This window comes from Pristis pectinata, chromosome 18 (genome assembly GCF_009764475.1).
Source record: "Pristis pectinata isolate sPriPec2 chromosome 18, sPriPec2.1.pri, whole genome shotgun sequence".
NCBI classification, from domain to species: Eukaryota; Metazoa; Chordata; class Chondrichthyes; order Rhinopristiformes; family Pristidae; genus Pristis; species Pristis pectinata.
Window position 1 is genome coordinate 34,078,136 of NC_067422.1, and position 27,356 is coordinate 34,105,491.

The 27,356-nt window shown below is 37.8% G+C and overlaps 1 protein-coding gene across 3 annotated transcripts in view; it reads left to right on the forward strand.

Moving 5' to 3' along the window:
- Window positions 1-27,356, forward strand: part of mprip (myosin phosphatase Rho interacting protein) — a 269,104-nt gene that overhangs the window by 179,091 nt on the left and 62,657 nt on the right. For all 3 annotated transcript variants that reach the window (XM_052032879.1, XM_052032878.1, XM_052032880.1), the window contains exons 11-15: window positions 4,457-4,525; window positions 12,663-12,752; window positions 16,262-16,371; window positions 16,663-17,224; window positions 18,117-18,254. In XM_052032879.1, coding sequence (XP_051888839.1) covers window positions 4,457-4,525; window positions 12,663-12,752; window positions 16,262-16,371; window positions 16,663-17,224; window positions 18,117-18,254 — 969 coding nt within the window. The remainder of the gene's footprint in view (window positions 1-4,456; window positions 4,526-12,662; window positions 12,753-16,261; window positions 16,372-16,662; window positions 17,225-18,116; window positions 18,255-27,356) is intronic.

The window sequence follows — 27,356 nt, forward strand, 5'->3', positions numbered from 1 at the left end:
TCATATTTCATTGTGAAATTCTGTTGGTTTGAAGCCCCATATTGCCTGTCATTTATATGGGCTTTTTGCAAGTAAATTCTAAAATATTTGCCTTTAGCCAGGCAGTACATAGAAGTTCTGTACATATAAAGATGTTGCATTTGTTTTGGCAAGTTAATTGAAGGTTCCCTTATTATGATTTAGATTTCTAATTGGTAAATTGGTTTATTTTAGTCGCATGTACCGAGGTACAGTGGAAAAACTTTGTTTTGCATGCCATCCATGCAGATCATTTCATTACAACAGTGCATTGAGGTAGTACAAGGGGAACTAATAACAGAATACAGAATAGAGTGTTACAGTTACAGAGAAAGTGCATTTCAGGCAGACGATAAGGCGCAAGGCCGTAATGAGGTAGATGGTGAGGTCAAGAGTCCATTTTATTGTATTAGGGTAGTCTGTTCAATAGTCTTGTAACCGTGGGATAGAAGCTGTCCTTGAGCATGGTGGTGCATGCTTTCAGGCTTTTTTTTATCTGCTGCCCGATGGGAGGGGGGAGAAGAGAGAATGTCTGGGGTGGGTGGGGTCTTTGTCTACACTTCTCGCTGCCTCGGTAAAGTAGCCAACGTAATCAGAGTCCATGGAGGGGAGGGGATGCTTCTGACAACATCAGTTTTTCCATTAACACATACTTAGTTCCTTAACTGACATTTCCAACTTTTGATTCTCTGCTGAACTGAGTTACGTCATCCCCAGATAATGATTAAAGATAATAGTGAACAATTTCTGGAGAATACACATGACGCCACTATTATGTTTTATCAATTAAACTAATTAAAAAAAATGAGGCTATTTGACTACTTCAGGCTGGTGAAACTGATTTTTCAGATGTATGAATAACTCGTAGAAGAAAAAGCTTGAGCAAAGTACCGTTTGTACAAGAGGTAGTTACATTATATGGAATAACTCTGTTCCTATGTAGAGTCTTTGACCTGAAATGTTAACACGTTTTCTCTTTCCCTAGATGTCACCTAACCTGCTGAGTGTTTGCAGTATTTTCTGCTTTTATTTCAGATTTCTAGAACCTGCAGTTATTGGATATTTTTCATTTGTACTTTGTAAATACTGGATAGACTAGTGTTTTAAAATGTTGCATATTCCTTTCAACTTTGAGAGATTTTAAAGCATGGCTTCTGGTACAGACACAAGGTTTACTTGTGCAGCTAAATACTGCTTTCTTATAAATACTGAAGTGAACACACCACCAATGCAGTGAAGAATGATGGACAGCCAAGGAGCAAATAGGAAGAAAAACATTTCCATCCTCAGATAAGATAGACCCCAGTAGATGAGTGCAACAGATAAATGTAAACAGCAAGTATTTAAATGAAAAATAGTCAAACCCACTCAGAGTTCTCCTGTGATAAGTACCAACATAAATACAAATGCAATTCAGTTTGGTTCACGTAACTTTAAGAAATGTGTGTTTGCATTAGACATGGTATATTGTGGCAGCCTTCCAGCACTATCTGTTAAGCAGCTCCAGCACAGCTTTGATATTGGCACTTATCCAATAATGTAGAAGTTCGTTCAAATGTGACTTGTATAGCAAACAGATTTCAATGCAGGCAAGTGTAAGGTTTTCTGCTTCGAACCTAAAAAAGGACAAATCTAATCTGGCCAATCATTACCCTGTCAACCTCCTCTCAATCATAAGCAAGGTGGTGCAAATCATCAGTAACTTGCACATGGCAAAGACTGGTTTTAATAGAAGCACTGTATCATAACATAATTGTTATTCATATTGGTTGGGTATACTAGTTGAGTGTTGGGTGCCCATGATATCAAGGCAAGATTCAACTGAGTCAAGGAACTCAATTTCATCCACAACTCCTATAGCAGTTAAGTTTAAAATTAAAATTTGACTGGTTATCGGTTTTGTCGTTACAGAAGAATTCAATGTTTCTACCAAAAAGTGAAAATGCTTTAGAAAGGCCTGATGCTAACTTTTAGGCCATTTCCCAGACTTCTTTTATCACTTATAGAAATGATCTTGAAAACTTTAATCAAATCACCTGAACCTTCTACATTTTAGAGAATTCAACTCTAATTTGTATAACTCTTCCTCTCTAATTTAACCTTTGGAGTCTAGGTATCACTGTCGTCAATTTATACTGCATTCCTTTAGAGGACAGTTGTGACACTCAAAATTATGCTGTGTTGTGGTCCAACTAGAGCTTTGTACAACTGCAGTGTGAACTTCATTTTCCTCTCACTCTGAGCCTCTAATTGTAAAGGCTTGCATTCCATTCAACTTTTTAATTATTTGCTGTATTTGTTCATGACATTTTTAATTATCAGTGTGCATAGGAATTCAAGTCAGTTTAGCCATGAGATTGTTCTGGCTTTTCTCTGTCTAACCTTTTTGGGTCCAAAACATTGAAATCTCTGTGAAGTTTTGCTCATGCATACAATCTGTTTGTATCTCTTTGTAACTTAGTTCTTACATCTATGATCTCTTTATGTCACCTATCATTGGGTCATCTGTCCTGTTGTCAGTTATAAATACTGTAATTAGATGGGGACCCTACAGTAGGATATGCATAGTTACCTGCCCTTTACCCCTTCTCTTTTCTGCTCCTCAGCCAATAAATTCTGTTGTTGGTCTCTCATAAGACTTCATGAGCTGCTTTCTGGAATTCCAAATAAATCATATCTATAGGCCATCTGCTCTACATTTCTTGTTACCTCTTCAAAATAATTAATTTGAGCTTGTGAGACATCATCCACCTTTAATAAAATCATGCTGATTGTCACTGATCAGCTGCAGACTTCAGTCACTCTGTCCTTTGTATCTTCAGTGAGAACAGATGTTGGGTAAACTGGACTATAATTAGGGAGAACATAATAACAATACTTAGGATTTCCTGGGGCGATCATCCAATGAGGCCACATAGATAGAATTTAGGAATAAGAGAGGGGTGATCACTTTGCTGGGGTTGTATTATAGATCTTCCAATAATCATCAGGAACTAGAGGAACAGATATCTAAGCAAATCAATGTGTAAGGGCAATAGGGTTATAGTAGCGGGGAATTTTAACTTTCCCAATATTGTCCGGGATTGCCTTAGTGTAGGGGGTTGAGATGGAGTAGAATTTGTTAGGCGTGTCCATGCTGGTGACTTCAAGGCAAGGTACATGGATAATCTGGAGCAAGTCGGTATTAAGGAGGAGGATATGGTAGATGTCATGGGATACACAATGGTTGAAACATCCCTTGGGCCAGATAAGATCTATCCCAGGTTGCAATAGGAAGCGAGGGATGAGGTAGCTGGGGCCCTGATAGATATTTTTGCATCTTTCTTAGTTACAGGTGAGGTGCCAAAAGATGGGAGGATAGTTAATATTGTTCCTTTATATGAGAAAGGCAGAAGGGATAAGCCAGGTAACTACAGGCTGGTGAGCCAAAAGTTAATGGTAGGGAAATTATTTTAGAAGATTCTTAAGGGCAGGATTTAGACAGACAGTTAAATAGGCAAGGTATAGAAGAATACGGGCTTAATGTGGGCAAATGGGTTTAGTGTAGATGGGCAAGAAGGTAGGCACAGACAGTGAGCCGAAGGACTTATTTCTGTGCTGCACAACTCTATGAATCTAAAATATTTTTAAAGTAATGTTAGAAAATTGTGATTGAATATTTTGTCATTCAGAATTGAAAATACAGAACTGGAAATGTTTAAATGAAAAGCTCCTGCCTTTGGAATACGAAAGGGCAAAATCATCTTGATTATTAATAATTGCATGCTGCTTTAAATACCACTACCACAACAAGATTGTGTATGGCTGTTAGTAAATACAGTCAGTTAATCTACATTCTTCAGTCTAGCATCCAGTACAGAAAATGCTGCATGGCCAAATTTTGGAGGCTACAAGTGCCTACAGCACCATGTCTTAATTAACTTTTGCTAGAGAAACAAAGGACTGCAGAAGCTGGGATCTAGATGTAAAACACTATAGTGTGGAGGAACTTCATGGAGAAAAGCAGGCAGTCAACATTTTGAGTCAGGTCCTTCTTCAGGACTCATTTTTACCATATTTTTAGCATATTTTTTGTACCATTTTCAGTGTGTTTTTTTCTTAGCATTTTTAGCATATGGATTGAAAAGGCAATCCATTATTTTGGTATTAAATTTTATTCCTAAGTTGAGCTGTATGATTATATACAGCATCTCCAGCATACAGTGCCAACATGAGAATTAGCCTCATTTTGTCACTGATATAGTGAGTCCCTGCTTTTTGGCAGAATTGTCCAAGAAAAGCAAGAGCAGCTTGAATTTACATAGCCTAGTTCTGCATGTTAATTGTTGATTCATCTGCAGTTAATTGTCTGGAATGTTAACTATTTTCCATTAATATGCTCTTTCTGCAGGTATTTCAGTTTATTTTTTAATTCGTGAGATTTTTTTTTGTCTTTCAGTGGAAGAAATACTGGTTTGTACTAACTGACCATAGCCTACGTTACTACAAGGACTCTATTGCTGAAGATGTAAGTAATATGTTTGGAAATTATTCGGAAACCAGACAGAGATAACAATCCTGTACTTAATTTGGCAGCTGTTATGTGTGTACAATCATTGTATTTTCCATTAAAATCATAAAATTATCACTTATCCCTTCTTTGGTATTGGGCATAATTTTTACCATTGTCAGTAATATAAAATAACTGTATTGGATCAGTTGCGTGTTGCACAAATCTTCATTTCCTTCGCACTCAAAGGTAGTAGGCTTGCAACTGAATCAACTATAGGCAAGAGGATTTCACAAATGTGCTTTCTCAAGCCTCTTTCAGAAAGTTTTTTGTATCTGCTAGATTTGGTAAGAATTATATTTTCATTAATAACTGATCATCGCATCCTTATAATCATTATTCCATTTGGTATTGGTTTATTATTGTCACCTGTACCGAGGTACAGTGAAAAACTTGTCTTACAAACCGATCTTACACGTCAATTCATTACACAGTGCAGTTACAACATTTGATACTCCTTTGCTAGTTTGAAATGACTTGCATTCATCAACCTTGGCATTCAATGGCATCAGATGGACTGCTAACACATTTAGTATAGCAGACAATTGGGGTGGCTACCTTTAATACTTAGGAACAAATTGGTATAGCAGACAATTGGGGTGGCTACCTTTAATACTTAGGAACAAATTGGCATCAGTTCTTGATTAATGCTTGATCCCTGTGACTAAGTGAAGGAAAGATGCGCTGATTTTGGGTTGTAATCCTGCATTTTGAGGCAGAGTTCAGTCAAAAATACTGAAGGATCCTGATTTGATGTACTAAAATTACATTAAAGGGCTGACTTTTTAACCTGTCATTTGAAAACATTAAAAATAAAGATGTTGTTGTCAAACTCTTAATTTCAGAATGGATTATTGCTAGATTTAAGTCATATACGTGTCTAGTGCACTGACATGACTATTTTGTCACGTCTTGTTTCACATTGCTATTAACTGAATTGAACATTGAAAGCTCAAATTAGTTAACTAATACATTAGTTAACTCCATATAGTCAGGGTGTACACATTCAACACAGCTATATTCAGTAAAGGTTCACGTTGACTACTCCATCTGTGGAGCCAAATGCACAGTGCAAAAGCCACCACTTATGGCAACCTAATCTAAATTGCTTGTCAGTGCCTAAAGCACGGAGTTAGAAGGTTTAGCAAGAGCAGGGAATAAGGAGCCAAAGATTTAAACCACCCTGTCAACCACATTGTCTCAAGGTGAGGTAGCTCTTGGAATATATTTTTGCTGGCGATGAGTGTTCTTCTGGCAATAGTATTTCACGTTAAATTGTTTTGGCATTCATCTGGATTTGGCTGAATGGGGTGTGCTGCCCACACACAAACTTGGATTCATTGTTGTCACGCACTAATTTAGTTTGAATCCATTTGAAATGACATGAAATGGAATGGAATCAGGAAGAGAATTGGAAAGAATGAAAAAGCTGATTTGGGAAGAAAAGATTTTAAATTTGGCAGTCTTAAAGCCTCTGACTATAATTGGACTGAGCTTTATAAATTGTTTACTTCCTTATCTGGGGGGACTGATTAGGAATGTATTAAAATTGGTTTGGTCTAAATGGTTGCAATCTTTTGAATGGTCATAGTCTTTCTTCTAGGGTAGGTTAGTCTAAAACTAAAGAGCACAAATTTAAGGTGGGGTGGGGGGAGAAATTTTAAGGGAACTTGAGGAGCAACTTTTTCTACACAGGGTGGTGAGTAAGTGGAACAAACTGCCAGAAGAAGTGGTAGAGGCAGGTACAATTACAACAATTAAAAGACTTCTGAACAGGTATGTGGATAGGAAAGGTTTAGAGGGATATGGGTCAAACACAGGCAGATGGGATTAGCTCAGGTAGGCAACTTGGACAGTGTGGACAAGTTGGGCGTAAGAACCTGCTTCCATACTGTATAACTCTGACTCATAAAATGACCTTCTTAACCCAGAGCGAAGTGGATTGAGCAACACCCTACACAGCAGTCAGGCTTTGGGCATTGTAATTGAGTCATGTATGTTGGTCAGAACAAGCCCTGCCTACAAAACAACTCAAAATTTGAGGAAATGAGAGCCATTCACCCAGTTTTTGCATCTGTCAAAGTTACTAAGCATTTGGAATGCTTCCAAATGTTCCTGAGACTTTGGAATTATTCAAAAGGAAAAATTAAATAAGTTAATTTTTTTTCGAAGGAAAGGAAATTTATAAATATTTTTCAATAATCTAAAACATTACTGCAATTATAGATACTTTAATAGTAACAGGGTTAGAAGATAGGCTTAGGACACTTGCAAGTTCTACTTTCATCCCTTTATTATCTCCCTTTATTATCTCCCTTTATCACTTAATCTCTCATAGCCCTCCACCCTATCACATACCTTCACTTCATCTGTGGCTGCTCTCTCCATTTGCTGGCTAAGTATTTTCTTCAAACTGTTCACTTAAAACCTTCCACTACTGATGAAAGATTTTTGAAGTGAAATTTTGGTCCATATTTTGGTTTTGTCTTGGGTAGTCCCTCAGGAAAGAGGACAACTTGCTTCTATTCTAGTTCTGAGAGTCTGAAAATGTCTGATGAAGCCCGTGTGGGACTCCCAGATTTTGAGGGTGGATAGTTTGGAAGGTGATAGGCTTTTACTGCTATTGATGCTAGGATCCAGAGTGCTCCCAGTTCATGAAGTTAGGGTCATCAGTGCCATTCTGAATACTCCTCCTGCACTTTGATTAATCATGGGTCAGGGATTCCCAGGGGATGGTAGGGATTTGTGCCTGCTGTAAGTAGTCCACATCTCAAAATCATACAGAAGGGCAGGGATCACTGCTGCTCTGTTGATCATGTTTTCTGTCAGGTTTGCTGTTTTGATTTTCAAACATCCTTTTGACTGTCAAAGGCTCTATTCATGCATTGAAGGTAGTGGTGAATTTTATCGCTGTAGTCAGCCTTTGCTGACAGGTAGCTCTCAAGATGTGGGAAATTGTCTGTGTTTACCAAGGTCTCATCATAGGTGTTTACTGTCAAAGGACAGTGTTGTCCAGCAGGAGCAGTTTGCTGGTGCTGCTGTTGATCGATGCCAATGCATCGATGCTGATGCAACTGTTGTTGGCAGAATCTCAGATGGCGATGAGGAGGTGTACAGGAGTGAGAGAGAATAGCTGGTTGAGTGGTGTAACAACAACCTCGCACTCAATGTCAGCAGGACCAAGGAATTGATTGTGGACTTCAGGAAGGGGAAGTGGGAGAACACGCACCAGTCTTCATTGAGAGGTCAGCGGTGAAAAGGGTGAGCAGCTTCAAGTTCCTGAGTGTCAACACCTTAGCACATTAATGCAATTACGAGGAAGGCATGCCAGCGGCTCTATTTCATTAGGAGTTTGAGGAGATTTGCTATGTCACCAAAGACTCTTGCAAATTTCCACAGATGTACAATGGAAAGCGTTCTGACTGGTTGCAGCACAGCCTGGTATGGAGGCTCCAATGCACAGGATCACGAGAGGTTGCAGAGGGTTGTAGACTCAGCCAGCTCTATTACTGGAACAACCCTCCCCACCATTGAGGACATCTTCAAGAGGCAGTGCCTCAAGAAGGTGGCATCCATCACTAAGGACCTTCACCATCTGGGACATGCTCTCTTCACATTACTACCATCGGGGAGGAGGTACAGGAGCCTGAAGACCCACTGAACATTCCAGGAGCAAGTTCTTCCCCTCCGCCATCAGATTTCTGAACGGTCCATGAACACTGCATCATTATTCCTTTTTTTTGCACTATTTATTTATTTTGTAATTTATAGTAATTTTAAGTCTTTGCATTGTACTGCTACCGCAAAACAATAAATTTCATGACCTGCAAGTCAGTGATAATAAACCTGATTCTGATTCTGACCTGTGTTTGTGGATGTTGACTGCAAGGCTTTTCTTTTCATATGCTTCATTGATTAGAAGCTTAATCTCCAAATGCATGTATATGCCAGCATTGACTGCATACAGCTGCTTGATGACAGGTCAGGGTGACTGTGGTTCTAGATTGGAAGTATCCTGTAGCTAACTTGTTAATTACTTAGACTTTCCTCTGCATCTTTCTCAAAAAAAACATTGTTGTAGCTTGCTGGCAGTGTGAACTGATAAAGCATTGTGAAGGTAACAGGGCATTTGGTGTGTCATTGAACTGTAGAACCAGCAGTTCACATCTTTGTTTGACATTTAATGAATAGTGGATAGGTCACGCGAAATGGAATGGAATCAGGAAGAGAATTGGAAAGAATGAAAAATTTGATTTGGGGGGGAAAAATGATTTTAAAACCTCCTAACTCATATTGATTTTGAGCAAGGAATTAGATTGAAACTTCTAAATTGTTTCCTTTCTTAGCTGGGGGGATTGATTGGGAATGCCTTAATTTTTTTTTACATAGTTTTTAACTACCGGGTTTAATTTTCTGTTATACATTTAATTATCTGCAATTCCTGAGCTTCGCAAAGGTAAATCAGGAGTAAAGTGCCATTTCTGCAAAATAAAGAGTTTAAAAGAGCCCCCCAAAAAAAGCCACACTGGAAGAACTAAGTGGACCAAGGAGCATCTGTGGAGACAAAAGGTGCAAGTTGAATTTTCAGACCAAGACCCTGCACCTGGATTGAGAGGGTAGAGGAAAGTGCCATTATATAGCAGTACAGGGAAGGGGGAGGTGGATGGGATAGAGGCTAAATAGGTGAGCCACATGAAGAGGGAATGATGGGTGTGGGGGAATGGGGGGAGTGGGAGAGGTAAACAACAAAGGGAAAAGAAAATTAAGTGGACAGGTGAGTGTATGTGAGAGGAGAACATCGGGGGTGTGGGCTACCTGAAATTGGAAAATTCAATATTACTACCTTTTTGTTTTGTAAGCTACCCAAGCAGAATACAAGATATTGTTCTTCCAATTTATATTCAGCCTCTCCATAGCAATGGAGAAGGCAGAGGACAGACAGGTTGGTGTAGCAATGAGGAGGGTTTGGGTAGCTTACAATCCAATAGTATGAACATTGAATTTTCCAATTTCAGGTAACACGCACCACCAAAGTTCTCCTCTCACACAGACTTGCCTGTCCACCTAGTTACTCTTCATTCTCATTTACCATTCCCACCCACTCCCCTCCCTATCAGTATATTATCCCCTCCACAACTGGCTCTACCTATTACCTACCAGCCCATATCATCCCATCACCACTCACAACCCCCCCCCCCCCACCCCACCCACACACACACCATTCTGGCTTCATCTGCCCGTCATCCCCTTCCCATCTGTTTCAACATATCACCTATCACCTCTATTCCAGTTCCAGTACCAGCACACTCCAGCCCTTGTATTGCTGTTTACTACAATCTTTCCTCTTCCCACCCAGTCCTGATGCAGGTTCTTCAGGTTGTCCTAGTTTCCAGCATCTGCAGTCTCTTTTGTCCTCAACTTAAAAGAGGCAGCAAGTTCTGAAGAGTTCCTATTTCCTAATACTGTGCATTTGCTGGTGGCGTAATAAACTGGAAGCTCAGGTCACCCTTGCATTCTGAATACAGGTATTTTGCAAAGCAATCTGTGTTTGGTTTCTCCAACATAGAGGAGACTGTGTTTTGAATATAGAATGCAGTATCCTAACTTGGAAGAGGTATAACAGAATCATTGTTGCACCTCTGAGGAGCATTTGGGGTCCTGGATGGTGGAAAGGGAATAGGTAAATGAGCAGGTGGTGATAAATAGGAAAATGTAGAGATGGAAGAGTGAATCAGAGCATTGTGGAGGGAAAGGACTCTCTGGAATGCTGCTTGAGATCAAACGTTTGTATTGTCCAGCCAGTTATTTGTAATTTAATTGTTCCCATGGCAAAGTGGCACCTGTGTTGGTGTTATTAGGCCATTAAACAACAACATCCATATTTATTTAGCACACTTAATAAAGGAATGTGCCCCAGAGCTCTTCATAAGAATGAACGAAACAAAAATTGACTGTGTCATTTCATCAGGGCAATTGAATTGGTGTATATATAAAGTGGGCTTTCATGAGTTTATAAACGGGAGAGAAATGGAGAGGATTAGGGAGGAAATTTCTGAGCTTAGGGCCAGCCTACAGATGATACAGCTACTGTTGGTAGAATAAAAGAAGTGGGGAATTCCAGATGGGAAAAATACAGAGCTTTTGGAAGATTATGTTGAAATATAAAAACTGCTTTTAAATGTTGCAAAATCTGTAAGTGGGAACAGTTTCTCATGGTAAGAGCTGGTTGAATTGCTGATGTTGAATATAAATGCCTGCTGAGGAAGTTTCACTTGAAAGACAAAGATGTCAAACTTGGAATATCTGGAACCAATAGTGCAGTCTATGGACATTTATTCCTAGCAAAGCATATTTTATTAATCGTCGGTGAATTGAATGCAAGGAATTAGGTATTTTGTCTGTTGTCTTTGCTAATAATATAGAAGGCAAGTTTGTGCAGATTTGAACAAAAGATGAAAATTTAAAATCTATGCTCTATTTTCCATTAGTCAGAGAAAGGAATGAGACTTGATAATTTTATTTCATCATGAGAGGATGTTGGTTCAGAATTTAAGGATGTGATTGTACTGGAGAGAGTGCGGAGGAGATTCACCAGGATGTGGCCTGGATGGGAGGGCTTTAGCTGTGGGGAGCGATTGGATAGGCTGGGCTTATTTTCCCTTGAGCGGAGGCGGCCAAGGGCTGACCTGTACATATAATTATAAAAGGCATTGTTAGGGCAGGTAGTCGTATCCTTTTCCTCTCGTGGGGATAGCAAAAACAAGAAGGCATTGGTTTAAGGTGAGCAGAAGGAGTTTTAAAGGGATCTGAGGGGGAAAATTATTTTGCACAGTGATTGATAAATGGAATGTGCTGATAAAGGAGGGGATGGAATCAGATACAGCCACCATGACAGGCACTCGATTGGGCAAGACGTAGATGGATATGAAACTTTTGCAGGCAAATGGGATTAGTGTAGCTGGGCCAAAAGGTTGGCGTGGACATGGTGGGCTGAAGGGCCTGCTTCTGTGAAGATTCTAATTGAGCAACGGAGCTTTGGCTGAGATTGAATTTATATGGAGTTAAAGATGGAAGGTGAACGAGAAAATCATGGGAACTGTTTGGAGATAAAAGTATGGAGAGGATTTCAGCATCAGATAAGCTGAAGCAGAGTTGGAGACCACCGTGATGAAGTAAGATGATTCATGTGATGGAGAGGGTCAAATATTCAGCAGCATGGCATTGTAAATTACCTCTGTGAATATATATATATATCAGTTACAAAATATAAGAAAGAAAAGCATGTGGCCCTTGTGTCTGTGCCACTGTTCAACAAGATTGTAACTGATCTTTTATCTCAGTGTCACTTTCCTGTACTAATCCCATATCTCCTGATTCCCTCAGTATCCAAAAATCAACCAAACTCTGTGTTGAATGTACTCAGCGACTGAGTCCCTATACCACTTGGGTGGAGAATTATAATAGATGCATTGCCATCTAGCTGAAGATATTTCTTTTGTCTCTAATGGTTGACACTTATTTTGAGACTGTGACCCCTGATTCTACACCTATACCACCAGAAACATCATCTCCACATTCAGCCTCCCAAGAATTAAGTATGTTTCTAGGAGATCACCTGTCATTCTTCCAAGCTATGGACAGCATAGGTCCAATCTGCTTGATCTTTCCATGTAGGACAGTTTTCCCGCTCATTTTATAAATCAATATGGTGAACCCTCTTTGCTCTTCCTCTGTTGCAAATATATCCTTCCTTGTATAGGGAGACCAGACCTAAATGCAATATTCCACATGTAGTCTTACCAGGGTCTGATAATAATTTAAGTAAGCTATTGCTTACTTTCACTCTTGCACTCAAATCTACTTCCAGTAAAGGCCAGCATATTATTTGCCTTCCTAATAGAATCTGATTGATCAAACAAGTCTAGGGTATAACTCTGAAGATTATCTGACGTGATTTTAACACTTAACTGTTGAGGCAATTTTTTTCTCGTACGTAATGGCTCCCCTATTTGGATGTTATTCTATTTTAGATGAAATTCAGACTTTGATTTCTAAAACACTGTTGATCACTGATTGTCGTCTGTTTATTCCCCAGGCATCAGATTTGGATGGTGAAATTGACTTATCTACTTGCTACAATGTAACTGAATATCAGGTCCAGAGAAATTATGGCTTCCAAATTCATGTAAGTTGATAGATTTAAATTATACCGAAAATTTAATCCTAATTCAGTATATACTTCTTTATTCTCATATACTACAGCTTTTGATCCTTTATTTATGGCTCACATCAATATTGAGTTTTGCAGACATTAACATTTCTTTGCTATAACTTTGCGTATAATAGAATCATAGGCCTGAATTTTGCTGATTGCATTTTTGCTGCTGACATTGGTAATTAGCCCATCACTTACCTTATTGATATTCATAAAACAGAATTCAGTGGATAAAATCCAGAGGTTCTTTTGGGGCTATAGCTGTCAAGTTTTCAGTAACATTGAAAAACTTAAACATTTTATTGTTTATTTCACTTTTAAGTTTAATATAAAATAAAATGTGAAAGCACTTAAAAGTGCTACAAAATGATCATCTGTATATGAAATAGCCACTGCAACATTTTTGAAGAATGCCAGAATATAGTACCTCTTTTTTTTGTATTTTGTGATTCCATTACCAACAATTAATTTCAAGTAATTACATATGTATAATTACTCACAAATTATAAAAAAAATAACTCAACCTTTTCCTACTTTTCTTCCTCAAAGCTGTAGAATCTCTATTCAAGTGATTGGGTTGTTGATAAACTCCAAGACTAACCAAGCACAGGATCCACAAGTAAATTTGCCAGGTTAAATGCTAGAGAATTCCAACAAGTTTTTGCTCTGCTGCTGTGGAGTCTAGCACTGGAGTGTAATGCAGATTTACTAGCAGGAATTTGTCAGGATGTGCACTTTTGATATACATACCCACCTGTCGAATAGAATGTGTATGATCCATATCCTGGGAACCTGCTCTTTTTTTTATTGGTACTTATGTTCTATCCAAAATAAAAAGGAGCTAATCTCCCTAGTAACAATTCTACAGGATAACAAATCAGTCAGTACGTATGTGATTCCAGCACTTTCTTTGATTTGGTAACTGAAAGGTATGGTGTTTATTGCTCTGTCCTGCTACATTCAAAATAGGATATTTCAACAGTTTGAAGAAAGAGTAACACAATACAAAAGCCTACTTCAATAAATAGAGAAAGTTTTTCTTAAAACCTCAGCAACAACTTGTGGTGTTAGTGTACAGGGTAGGTCACTCCATAACAGTATTTTCCATACCTGGAAATCAAGCATTGTGACTTATGGTTTTCATTCTTGCTAAATAGTCCTTGCATAAAGGAGCCTTCTTGTAAGAGAGCACTCTCACTTTCATTGTTTCATAATGGTGTATAAAAGCTTATACAATGTTGCTCCACATGAAACAGGAACTGAACGTTATAATTTTCCCACTGAAATTATACAAGTTGTCACTTATCCTTCTGCTGTAATCCTACTCAAAAGTGCATGGTTTAGGTTATAATCTTTGAACCAGTTTTTTCTTTAAAAAAAAACAAGTAGAAAATCCCCAGTTTAAATGCCTGAAATCAAACAAATTTTTTCAGGATTCCTGCTGAATTGTATCATGGGTCCAAACAAGTGTTCTCGCGTGCTTTCATTTTGTGCCTCTGTGGCATACTGGAAGTGTCCCAAGTGACAGTGCTGATTAGCGATGTAAAGAGAAAACATTAAACATCATTAATTTTGCTAACGTATGTAGTAGTAATCAGAAAATCACATCTGAAGTACCATTTCACAAATAAACAATCTGTCTAATTAGGTTTTGGATATCTTATGCAGCAAGTTGAAATTCTGGGATAACTCTGTGAATAAGAATAACTTTGAAGACTTTAAAATTCAGATGGGAAGCAGCAGAATTGTTGCCGTGCATGAAGGGTGTGAACAATGAAGCATGACTGGGGACCCACGTGAAGAATGCATCATGGAATGGATGAATTGTGACATTGTAGTCTGCTAGACAACAGATGAAAACATAGTCTCCATAGTGATGAACCTCGAAGTGGCAGTGATAGTGAAGGACCACAGAAGAAAATCAAAATGGATGAGGGGGATAGCGTTGGGAGATCAGTACATAAAATTCTTGGCAGAGTAGAGTTTCGTCACTGGACAAGAGATTGTGTGTTTACCATATCAAAAAGAGAGATCAAGGGGAAAGCAAACTTCATGAAGCAAGTCACCTTTCTGGAAATACTAATGTTTTAAAAAAAATCCTATGAATAAATACAATAAATGTTCTTCAAAAACCTTAATCTAGTTTCGTGTCATATCTTCACTTGTAATGTATTTTTTTACTTCAATATATCTGGTATGGATTAAAAAATATTGTTAAATAGTTCCAAGGATCAGAATCCATAATCAGGATACTGTGGTCCTGAGAAATTCAGTCTGGAAATCTCCCATGTATAGTACCTACATGTTAGTGCAGAGCAAGTGCTACTGGATTGCAGGATTTTAACAATTATTTCCTCATTTTGCAAAATAAAAAAAGACAAAGTACTTTATATCCTTCCTAATAATGTTGAACTTTGGATAGCGCCTGTAATACAAAGGTTCATATATATGATTGTACCTCTAAAGGAGTCTTCCCAGGCTCGACCGTGCACACCGTTGTTGGTAAAATAGAAGAACCTCTGAACATGCCAAAATTATTTTCTTGTCTGATTATGAAGCTGTAATCAATTATAATCAATTGGACATTTGTTTTGAGAACCAGCTTACATAGTTTAGATTTTACAAATGTTTCATACTGTTGCCAGTTGGACAATAGATGCAACAAGAGCTAACTGGCTAGGGTGATCAGCTTGTTCTACTTTTGGTAAAAGAGTTTCTGAAACATGAATGATGTTTGATGGTAACATCAATGTTCCAATATTTAACTTTTAAACTCAGTGTCTGGGGTATCTTAAATCATCTTTAAATACCAGACAGACATGGGAATATAGATTTATCTTGCAAAATAGATAACTAATTTTGCAGTAATCAATTTAAAGTGATAGTTTAAATTGTAAATATTAAGATTCAAGTGGCAATAAACAGAATTGATTTCATTGACTGTAGTGATTTTAAAAATTGCTGTATGAGGAAAAACTTTCTCAAAATACTGTAAACAATTTAAGAAGCTCTCCAATTAAGGTTGAATTTCCATAAAAAATAATGGGAGATAATCAGCAGTTAGGGGAAATTCACAAAGCAAAGTCTGTCTTTTCTCTTGTTTCTGCTTTTTTACCCCCCCCCCCCCCCCCCCAACTCCACCACATACCCTCCAGGATGAGGGGTAATGATGAATGTTGGCAGCCATTTGTATCTAACACAAATGGCACTTCTTTACAGAGGAACGTTGGGGTAGATATCTACGTAGCAACTTGATTTGCACGGTCCTGTTCCACAACAATTATAACCTATGATTAAGTCATCCTTGATCCCAAGGAGAAGGATGACACCCAGTCAAGTAGTGAAACTCTCAAATAGTGTTTCATAGAATTTGTCTCTCATCTCTAAAATGTTATTAATTGGCATGGTTGGCTGGATTCATGTAACAGGGAATATTGCATCAAAATGAATAATATCGATGAATTTGTTGCATTTTACAGACCCAGGAAGCTTTGTTTACCCTTTCTGCAATGACTGCTGGAATTCGACGGAATTGGATGCAGGCATTAATGAAAAATATCCGTCCTTCAACAGCACCAGACGTTGCCAGGTATGAATCTATTTCAATGTTACTCTTCACTTAAGTGCTGAATAAGTTCTGTTTATTTAAGAAAATGGTCCATTGATAAAATGTGTAAGAGTATGCTGTCCATTTTGAAGGACTTTATTTAAAAAAAAAATTCTTAGTTGTGATCCCAAGTATTTTTGTGGTGTTGCAGCTTTTTTCCTATCTATCCAATTAGTATTGTGGAAATGCCACTATCTGAATTATTTACATACAAAAATGTACATATAATTATTTTATGTTATGGAATCTCATGTTAGTATTTTTCCTTATCAGTTTACCAGAAGAACAATGTGTTGTGATGCTCCCAGATACAACTCCACATTATGACAGCAAATCGGATTCTCCATCATCTGAAACATCATCTGTGGATAAAGAGACAGGGCAGCGAAAAAGCCGAGCTCGTGAAAGGAGGAGAGAGGGAAGATCAAAAACTTTTGATTGGGCAGAATTCAGGCCAATTGCACAAGCATTAGCACAGGAAAGAGCAGCAAAGTCAGATCTACTTGACAGCCATGCAGAGAGATTTGGTTCAGCTCTGTCAGACCTGAATGAATGGGAACGGACTAAACGCCGTGAGGAACGTAGAAAAAGATATGAGGCTGTGGCTGGAGCAGCAGGTTCAAGTTCAGCTGATGCAAGCAAGGTCGAATTTGAAGCAGCCAGTTCCTCACCGCCACTGGACCGGAGGCAGAAAGTGCATGATGAAATTGAAGAGCACTGGCAACAGGTAGAACGGACACCCATCCGGGAAGAAAGGCGGGTTCCCCTGGCAACGGTGCTTCCAAGTTCACAAATGTCACAGATTGATAAGCTACTGGAAGCCCATACAAAAGAGGTAACAAAAATGTACATTACTCCCTTTTTTAAACAAACTGCAGGCTGGTTAGTTGTTAAATATAAAATATTACATTCACATGCTCTTTGAACTTGAGCAACAATGTATGTCTGCTAGTAGTATGACAAAGAAGATGGAAATTCACAAAATACTGGAGTCAAAGGAATGAAGTGTTTGAGCCAGGAGAGACTAAAAGTCAGTGGTTTCTAGTGGAAGGCAGCAAGTGGAATGACACTAGCTTAACAGCCTAAGAATTTTAAGTGGCAGGTATTGGATCACTGGAGTCAACATAAGTCGATGAGGTCCAGATAAAAGATGATTGGGATTTAGTACAGATTAAAATACAGGTAGCAGAGTTCTGGGTAACCTGACCTTCACAGATGGTCAAGGATGGGAGTAGACCCAAGAAGGCTTTAGAATGATTGATTCTGATGGTTACAAGGTCAGTAGTAGTTTTCTGAGTAAGGGCCCAGGGAGTAATTTCTATATTTATTTACAGCATAGAAGAAAGCCATTTTGGTCCATCAAGTTTATGCTGTCTCAGAGAACAACCTATTCCCCAGTAATTTTCCTTGTAACCTATTCTCCCACATTCCCATCAACTCCCACCCAGATTATACAACTGAACTGCACACTAGGGGCAATTTACAGTGGCGAAATAACTCACTATTCTGGACGTCTTTGGGATGCAGGAGAAAACCAGTGTACCTGAGGGAGGCATCACACAGAGAGAACTGAAAGTCTGGATTGAATTTAGCTGTTGGAGCTTTGAAGCACCAGCTGTGCCACTCTGTACCTCAATACCTTAACTTAAGCTAAATACTTAGAAATGTGTAAAATGTTACTGAAGACTACTTTCACTTCTATGCACTGTGATTCATTGTTTCCCTAGCTTGAAGAATTGAAAACCCAGTTGGAGCATTGCAAGCAGGAATTAGTGGAGTCTCAAAAGTACAAAGTGGAGCTTGAAGCCCAACTGAAGGCTAGTTTAGAACGTGAGCAACAGATCCGTTCTGGTTACATCTCCCAGGTAAGAGGAAAAAAAGTCCTGTTCTGTACAGGCATGTCTCCCTTTTGACATGTAGAGAGCGCTACCCTCCCTTATGAACCCCTTGCATGTTTTGTGAACTGACAACTTACCAAAATTTTTTTAAATGCATGGACTGCTGCATGACAACACGAACAATCATTGGTGCTTTTATACCATTATTAGTAAATTTTAATGTTTATGGGGCAAAATAACATCAGTAAAGTATCATATGGAGGAGAAATTTGAGTATTTTAGTAGTTAATAGATTTTGATATACACAACCTATTAAAATTCTAGGCAATTAGAAATTGGTCTTCAGGTGCTAAAATACCACTTTATGACAAATAATGAATTGCATTTGAAACAAATTAAGCAGAAAATTCTGGAAATTTGCAGCAGGTTGGGCATGAGATATTACATTCCAGGATGATGACCTTTCGATGGAACTGGAAGAAATCAGAATAAAAACACATTTTTAGATGCAGAAAAAAGAGGAAAGGGGAGAACAGCACAGTTTGGAAGGTCTGTGATGGGAAAGAATGAGGGAGAGATAGAATCACAAAAAGGATGGTGGAGAACAGAAAGTGGGTGGTAATGGGGCAAGTGAAGAAACAAAAGGGCAGCTAGAGTAGGTGTAAATGGGAGTTGTGTAAATATTACCTGAAATTGAAAATAAAAAAAACACTGGAAATCTAAAACAAAAACAGAAAATGCTGGAAATACTCATCAGCTCAGGCTGTATCTATGGGAAGAGAAACAGTGTCAATGTTTGAGGTTGAAGATCCTTTGTCAGAACTGAAAAGAAGACAAAAGAAGCTCTTAAAGCTGCAGGGAGGCTGTGGGAGGTCACCCATCATTACCCTGGTTTCACCCCATCAAAGGCTTGTCTTCCCCCCCACCCTCCCTGTAGCTTTACAAGCTTCTTTGTGTTTTTAGTTCTGATAAAGGATCTTCAACCTGAAACTTGACACTGTTTCTCTCCCCATAGATGCAGCTTGACCTGCTGAGTATTTCCAGCATGTTCTATTTTTGTTTTATTATCTGAGATTCTTCTACTTGGGGTTGAGTCCAGAAACTTGTAATCTGCCTGGTTGATAGAAGAACTGCTATTCCTTGAGACATTATACTTCATTGGAACAATATAGGAGCATTGAAGATAGAGAGGTTAATGTGGGTGTGGTATTGGATTATTAAAATGACAGATGACCAGAAGGTCAAGATCATGCTAGGAGAATGAATTTAGGATGATCACCAAATTTTTGTTTCATTTCCTTGTTCTTGAGGTGACCATATCTTGAGCAATGGGTATAGTGTACTAACTTGCAACAAATACAACTAATTTCCATCTGGAAAGTACATTTGGTGCAATGGACAGTGTGAAAGCCAGGTGTTGCCACAGGAAGTGGCGGTGATCAAGAAGTGAACCTGTGTAACCTGGAAGAAATGGTTCCTTCTCAATATCGAAGGGGAATGGAAGGAGTGATGTGTTTAGTGTTTGCATATGAACAAAGTTGTCAGAAATGCATGACGTTCCCATATTATGTTGTAATGTCATTGTTGGTTGGAAGAATGTTTTCCTGCTGGAAAGGAAGTGAAAAGCATGAGAGCAGATGTGTGGAAGGTAGAGCAAACACCATCTGAGGTATAATCAAGTATGGAGGGGAATTCTCAATTGAGAAGAAATAGATACAACAGTAATGGAGAATTAGGAGAAAGGAATAAAGTCTGCATTGGAATTGGGATGGAAGTGTGGTTTATTGTGGATGTTCGACACCAACCTATCCCTTGAAATAAAGTTGAAGGTCAGTAAGAGAAGGAACGAATAAGACATGAACCATATTAAGATGCAAAACTCGAGTTTGGTTCATTTTATTAGTGTGTGGAAGCTAATCTTCAGTTTATCAATGTACAGACGTGATTGAGAGATGCAGGATTTTTTTTCTTTCAACTTTATTTCTATTGCTACTCTATTTTTTCCTCAGTCCTCCAACACAATGAGCAAAATATCTTTGGCGTGTGGCCTTTGTTGTGTAAATGGAAGAATTTAAACAAGGAAGGTGTATTTTACAGAACAGTCGTGCTGTTATGATGTTTTATAACATTCCTGTGAATAGCTTGTTCTACGCTAACAAAATCTGAATTAGTGGATTATGAATAGAAACTTTGACAAAATATATAATACTTTGTTGGTACCTAAAAGTAGCCAGAATTGAAATGTTATGGCAATTGCTTCATCTAACTTTTTAACAAGATGAAGTTTTATTCAGAAAATGGCATGATTCCAATGCCTATTTCAATGGCTGAGCACAGAAAAAGTCAACCATGAAAACATTCTGACAGTTGGCATTCTTGGAGCATACTTGAATTTCAGCCTTTAGATTATTTTAGACTCTTTATAAAGTTTGATGAAAATAAATCTTGGGTAGCTTTGGCTTGATTAATCCTTAATTTGGAGGACCTTTCTGATTATTTTTAATGATTAATCTGTGGATTAACTTCTAAAATCTACCTAAAATCATAGTTGTCTGCAGTAATACTGTGACATTGTTTATTTCACACTTCAAGAAGGTGTCAAATTCTTAATTATCCGGCAGTCATGTGAATGAAATGAACTCTAAAACATACTACTATCTCAGTTTTCAGTTATTGTCCCATCACCAGAAATAATTTACTGTTTCAAGGCAGGGAAGATTTGTTCATTAAATTGTATGTTATTTTAGTTATTGCACATAATATTAACCTAAATTATTCTGAAAATTTAATTTAGTTAGATATTTTATTACATAGACAAATGCACCAGAATTTTTTATTACAAAAATATCTTGGAAAATTTAACCCATTCAAAATTGTAATGGGTGATTTAAGAGGATGGTTGTGGAAAAACTTCAGCTTTGAAGTTTTTGTTCTGGCTACATATATTGTCACCAGTCTGTGATCTGTAATCAGATGGACCTTGTTCATGATTTAAACTATTAATTAAATTAAGCAAATAAATACTTAACAATACAGTTGACATTTTATTATCCATCTCTTCAAAAGGAGCACAAATTTAGGATTTAATTGCTAGGTTGATTTATAGATAATTTTATAAGTCTGCATATTTTTTTGTAATCATTTATCTGCTACTGTAGCCAGTTAGTAATAGTTGACTGCATCTGAACAATAATCAAAGGATTATTTGATGCTTCATTTTATATTTCTAAAATTATTGTCAAAGTTTGTTTGAGTTTCATAATGACTTTTAAAACCTAAAAGTCAGTGTTTCTTGAAATTAGGGGACTGCTGCCGAACAGAATTAAAAAGACACTTTCAATTTGATTTGGTATCTTTATTAGTCACATGTACGTTGAAATGCACAGTGAAATACATCTTTTGTGTAGTGTTCTGGGGGCAGCCTGCAAGTGTCGCCATGCTTCTGGTGCCAAATGAAAATTTGCTTCTAATATCTATTAAACAAAGTGAAATGGGCTTTATACCAATGCTGTCATTGGAATGGGGCACCATAGAAGTATGTTAAGGTTTGCAACATTGAATGGTCACCTCTCATCCTAATTTCTCAATACCCTTGCTTAAAGCTATCAGCATATTTATAGGGATTTAAACTTGTCTTTTTAATTTCTTTCATGATTTATAGAATCTTCTGACACAGAAAAAGGCCCATTCTGTCTGTGTCCATGTCAGCTGAAAAATGTCCAGCCTAATCCTACTTCCCAGGCTGTTGTTACAGGTTATAGTACATAAAGTGCTCAAACAATGCTTTTTAAATGTAGTAAGAGTTTCTGCCTCTATCACCCTTTCAGGCCATAAGTTTCAGATGCTCACCATCCTGTACTTGAAAAAAGATCTCACCTCTCTTTTAAGGGAAGTGGGTCCTTTTGATTTACATAGGCCTCTCACAATTTTGCGAATCTCAATTAAATCTCCCTTTAGTCTTCTCAGTTCTAAGCAACACCAGCTGAGCAATCTTTTCTTATAGCTAAATTTCCACAGTCTGATGTGCTATTACAGTCTTGTATTATGGAGACCAGAATTGTACTCTTAAATCTAACCATGCTGAAATTGGTGTTTATGCAGTTCTGGTTCAACCTCCCTATTCGTTTATCCTTTGTCTTGACTGATGAACAAAAATGTCTGTTATGCCTTCTCAGACACCTTATTTACCTGTCTGCTATCTTCAGAGATATGTAGACAAGCAACACATAAAAAATGTGACTGCAGATGCAGACAAGCACTCAAGGTTCCTTTGTTCTTCTACATTTCTCAGTAACCTGCCTTGGTCAAAATTCTGATATTCACTACTCAAAACTCCCGTTGAAGTACCTCACCACACAATCTGCAATATTTATGAAGAACAGCCATTTGCTAGCTACGTCCTCATCTTGAAATTTTAAAAACACATACTATTTATGCCCTCAGCTTGTTTGTCTTTCCCATTTACCATTTTTTTGTCATGTGACAATCCATGGAATATTGGATATAACTGTTTTCTTCCCCTTATTGCAAAACCAATTCCTGTATTACTTGCACACTTTTTTTAAAATTATGATTGTTACATTTAAATTTAAGTCACTGCAAGTACTGATCCCATGGATCTTTTCTGATTAAGTACCTGGTATTTTACTTAAATCCATCAAGGCTACCTCAAATATATTATTCTCATTGATCCTCCTTGTATCTTCAAAAAACAAACTTGTCTCTTTAATCTGCCTAATCTTTTAATCCATGCTGACTGTTAATAATTAATTTGTATTCTTCTAATTGTACCATGTTGTAGCCGGATTTAATTTTTTATCTTGTACTTGTATTCTAATACAAGTAAGAGTGTCCTTGGTGAAAAGCGCAGTTGTAAAACACAAACTTCAACCCTGATGTTAAAGGAGCTACAGGATTTAATATTGTTGAAATTACTAAAGGTGGCAATATTCAGTTCAAGTGCAGACTTGCGGAATTTGGTTTGCCAAGTGGATCTTTAGTTTCCTTAGATGGGTACTGACAAGCTATGGAATGAGCACTGTGATCTATTGCTTACCACCTTAGCCTGAGAAGTAAAGAAAAATGTCAGTTTCTGCTGTGGCCTCCCTTGTTTTGCTTAACAATTGAGATGTATTTAATTCAGACTTGGCAATTTATCTTCCTCTTTAACTGCAAGGTCTGTACTGCACACCCCTTTTAAAGACATTTGCAAAATACTGTATTCACCTAGAGCCATATCCTTTTGTTTTTGCATCCACCTGCAAGTTATTTCTGATGGGCACTATTTTTTCTTTAGTTATCTTGTTGTTTCTGTATTTGAGAAAGGTCTTTGGATTTTCCTTTGACAATATCTTTGTGCCCTCTCTTTATTGCCTGGTTTAGCATTTCACTTTGCACTCTCCGTTCTCTGTTTCCTGCAGTATTGAGCTCTCTGTTTCTGACATCAGGTTCCCTATTTAAGCCTTTCCTGCATGCTCCATAGTATCTGGGGCATGATGTCTGTGACTTAAACCTTGCGTATTTATGGAAATCTGTTTGCTCTCAACCCTCAATATATTTTCCTTGAATACTTCACACTACTCCTGATGCTTTAAGCAGCTGCTTCCAGTCTGCTTTTGCTAAGTCACATCTTGGTTTTCTAAAATTAATCTTTCTCCAGTTGAAAACTTTTAAAGCAGATATGCTTTTGCCTTTTTTTCATGAATATGCTGAATTTAACACAATTACTGTCTTGAAAATGCTGTTCCAGAATTATTGCTTTTTCTACCTGCCCAGCTTTTTTGCTTTTTTCCCTGAAATGGAGTCCATAACTGTCTTGCTTGTTGAGCTTACAATATGCAGTCTAAAAAAAATCTTCTTAATGCTTTTTTAAGAATTCTGCTTTTTTCTTAATATATTGATTACTAGTAAACCAGTTGGAATTTCCTCCTAATGCTGGTTTTGTTCAGTAAATATTTTACATATTTGTTCTTCCAGCTCTCTTTGAGTGTATGGGATCTATGATATATTCCTAACAGTGTGATTGCCTCTTTTTGTTTCTTAGATATTCAATCCTTCAAGCATATTACCCTAATCAAAACTGTAATTGTTTCTTTAAATAATATTGCAAAACCATAAAAATCCATTTTTAATTCCACCCCACATCCAAAAACCCCACAATCAGAATTGCTGAGCTTCTGCTCCCGCACTACCCTTTAAGTAGTTTAATTAATAGATTTGATAACACAGACCCATGCGTCTTATCTGAATCCTCAGCTCACCTGCCTTATTTCCTGGGTTCCAAGCTTTGAAGTCTGTTACATTAAACACTGCCGTACCCTTGTTCTCTCTGCCTTTTAAAGCTGTTAAATATTTCCCTGACTTCCATTTCTAGCATGTCTTCCACTTTTTTCTGAATCTTGGGTCTAGATGTTCATCCTCCTGCCTAGTTAGTTTAAATGCTCCCCAACACTGGCAAATTTCTCTCGATTATTTTTATCCCACTTTGGTTGAGGTCCAATCTGCCTGACTTCTACAGATTCCACCTTTTCCAGAACTGATCCCAATTTGCTAAGAAACCAAAACCATCCCTACTGCACATCCTGCTGGCCATGAATTCACCGACACTATCCTCCTACTTGTGCACTCAGTGGAATGTTGCACAGCACAGTGAAGACCAACTTTTGAAGCCTTGATTTTTAATCTTTTTATGTTAGCACTATAAAAGTCATTAGAACCTCTCCCTTCTTTCTGCCTATGGCATTAGTATTGACATGGATACAGCTTTTGACAGTTGCCTCCCCTCTTCAAATCCCCACGCACCCAGGTTGTTCTGCAGACACTGCGTTACATACTTGCATCAGTGAAGCATAGTGGCATCCTGACTCATGTCTGTGGCAGCAGAAACACCAGTTTGCCCCGTGACAATTGAAACTCCTATCACTATCACTTTTCTGATATTTCTCCTCCATAACCCCATCACTAATCCTCTTTACCAGCAGCCAAGCCACTTGTGTTGCAATTAATTTGGCTCTGTCTGTGCTCTACAAGGGCACTTATAACACTTCTGAATTGAATGCCAGTAAGACGCAGTCTGGGGTTCCTGTTCCACCTGCCCAATCCTTTTTTGTTTGTTGGTCATGCATTTTCTCCCAGCCTGCACACACTTAATCCGTGGGCTGACCATCTCCTGAAATATAATTAGCTCTCAGCCTCTCAGATGCAGTGTAGCAGCCCTAGCTGCTGCTCAAGGTCTGAAAGATGAAACTCTTAAATCCAGTCCTCTAAATGATGACACTGCACCACCTCTCCAATCCTACATCAGTCAGATGTGGCATGGGATTTGAGACCCCATTCATTTTAGTGTACTACTCAGTGTAGAGAATGGGAATACAAGGGCTTTTTTTTATTATGGTGCTTTAGTTTAACTTTGGGAGTGTTTTAATATGTTTTAAATAACTTGATTTTTCATTTTTAAATTATTTATATCACCTTAAATGGCTCTGAATATTCGTGTGATTTATAAAATATAAAAAGTCACATAAGCTTTGGCACTAGTGAAAATTTAAACCTCACCTTTGCCTTATCGCAAAGAATGCCAGGATGTTCAGTGGGTTCTTTATTCTTTATCAAATGTCAGTCCAGTTTTATATTCAGCAGTGAATCTTAAATCAGCAAGTTTTTTGATAACTGTCTAGTACAATTTTATGTATATGTGTATCCTCAGTCAACACCCAACACTTAACAGCTTGCATTGTAAATAACAGTTGTATCATAAAGCATCATGACAATTTACAGGAGAGTTATATAGCTTGGTATTGGATTTTATTTTATAACAAGACATTGGGGCAGGGTTTTAAGGAGTAAAGAGCTTCTGGCCTCAATAGCTGAAAGTGGAGAAATTAAAATTAGGGTTGTGCAAAAGACTAGAACTGGACGACGATGGGTATCTTGGAGAATTATAAGATAGGAGGACATTACAGAAATGGAGATGGCAAAGCAATAGAGGACTTGGACGAGGAAGAGAACTTTAGCATTGGCGTGTTGGCATAGGTGATGTTAGAGCTAAAATATGCAGTCTTCTTGATTGTGCAAATGTGTGGTTGTGAGTTCATCACTGGATTAAATATGAAACCAAGGTTATATTTGGTCATGTTTAATCTCAAACAGCTGCCAGGCAAAAAGGAATTGATTTAGTGGTTAGGAAAGTGGAGGCAGAAAATGTTGGTTTCATGTTCTGAATATTTAGCAGGAGAGATTTCCTTCAACTTTTTCTGGATGTCTGGCAATCAAGTTGGCAGCTTGGAGACTGTTGAAGAGGCTGTGGTGAGGATTATTTAATAACTTCACAGTGGCAGAGAAGAGTGGTCCAGGACTTGTAAAGTGAACAATTATGAGGACATGAAAGCAGAACTAGCTAAAGTGAACTAGCAAATTTAATATGTGACAAGCATTTGAGGGGATCTTTCCAATAAAGAATCTATATATTCCAGAAAAAGAAATTCCAAGGTTGGAGGGATCTACAATCCATGGTTAACTAAAAAGTTAAAGGTGATACCAAACTTAAAGAAAAAGCATATAATTGTGCAAAAATGGATGGCAGGTCAGAAGGTGGGATAGAATATACAAAACAACAAAGCATGACTAAATGATTAATAAGGAAGGAAGAATTAGAATACAAAATAAAGCTAACCAGAAATGTAGACACAGATGGTAAAAGTTTATATAGATATTTTAAAAAGAGTTGACATGAATATTGGTTCTATAAAGGTGTCTGGGAAATTAATAATTGAAAGCGAGGAGACAGCGGATGAATTAAGCACGTACTTTGCATCAGTCTCTGCCGTATTGAATACATGTAATGTCTCAGAAATAGCTGCGTCTCGGGGATTGGAATGGAGGGAGGAATTCAAGAGAATTTCAGTTATGACGTAGGTTGTCTTGAGCAAAATTATTGGAGCCCTGAGCAAGTCTCCAGGGCCTGATGGACTCCATTCTAGAATCTTAAAAGTAGTTAGTGGGATAAGTGATGCATTGGTTTTAATTTTCCAAAATTCTCTACACTCAGGGAAGTTCCATTAGATTGTGGAAAAAACTAGTAACTCTTTTATTCAAAAGTGGAGGGTGACAGGAAACAGGGAATGACAGGCC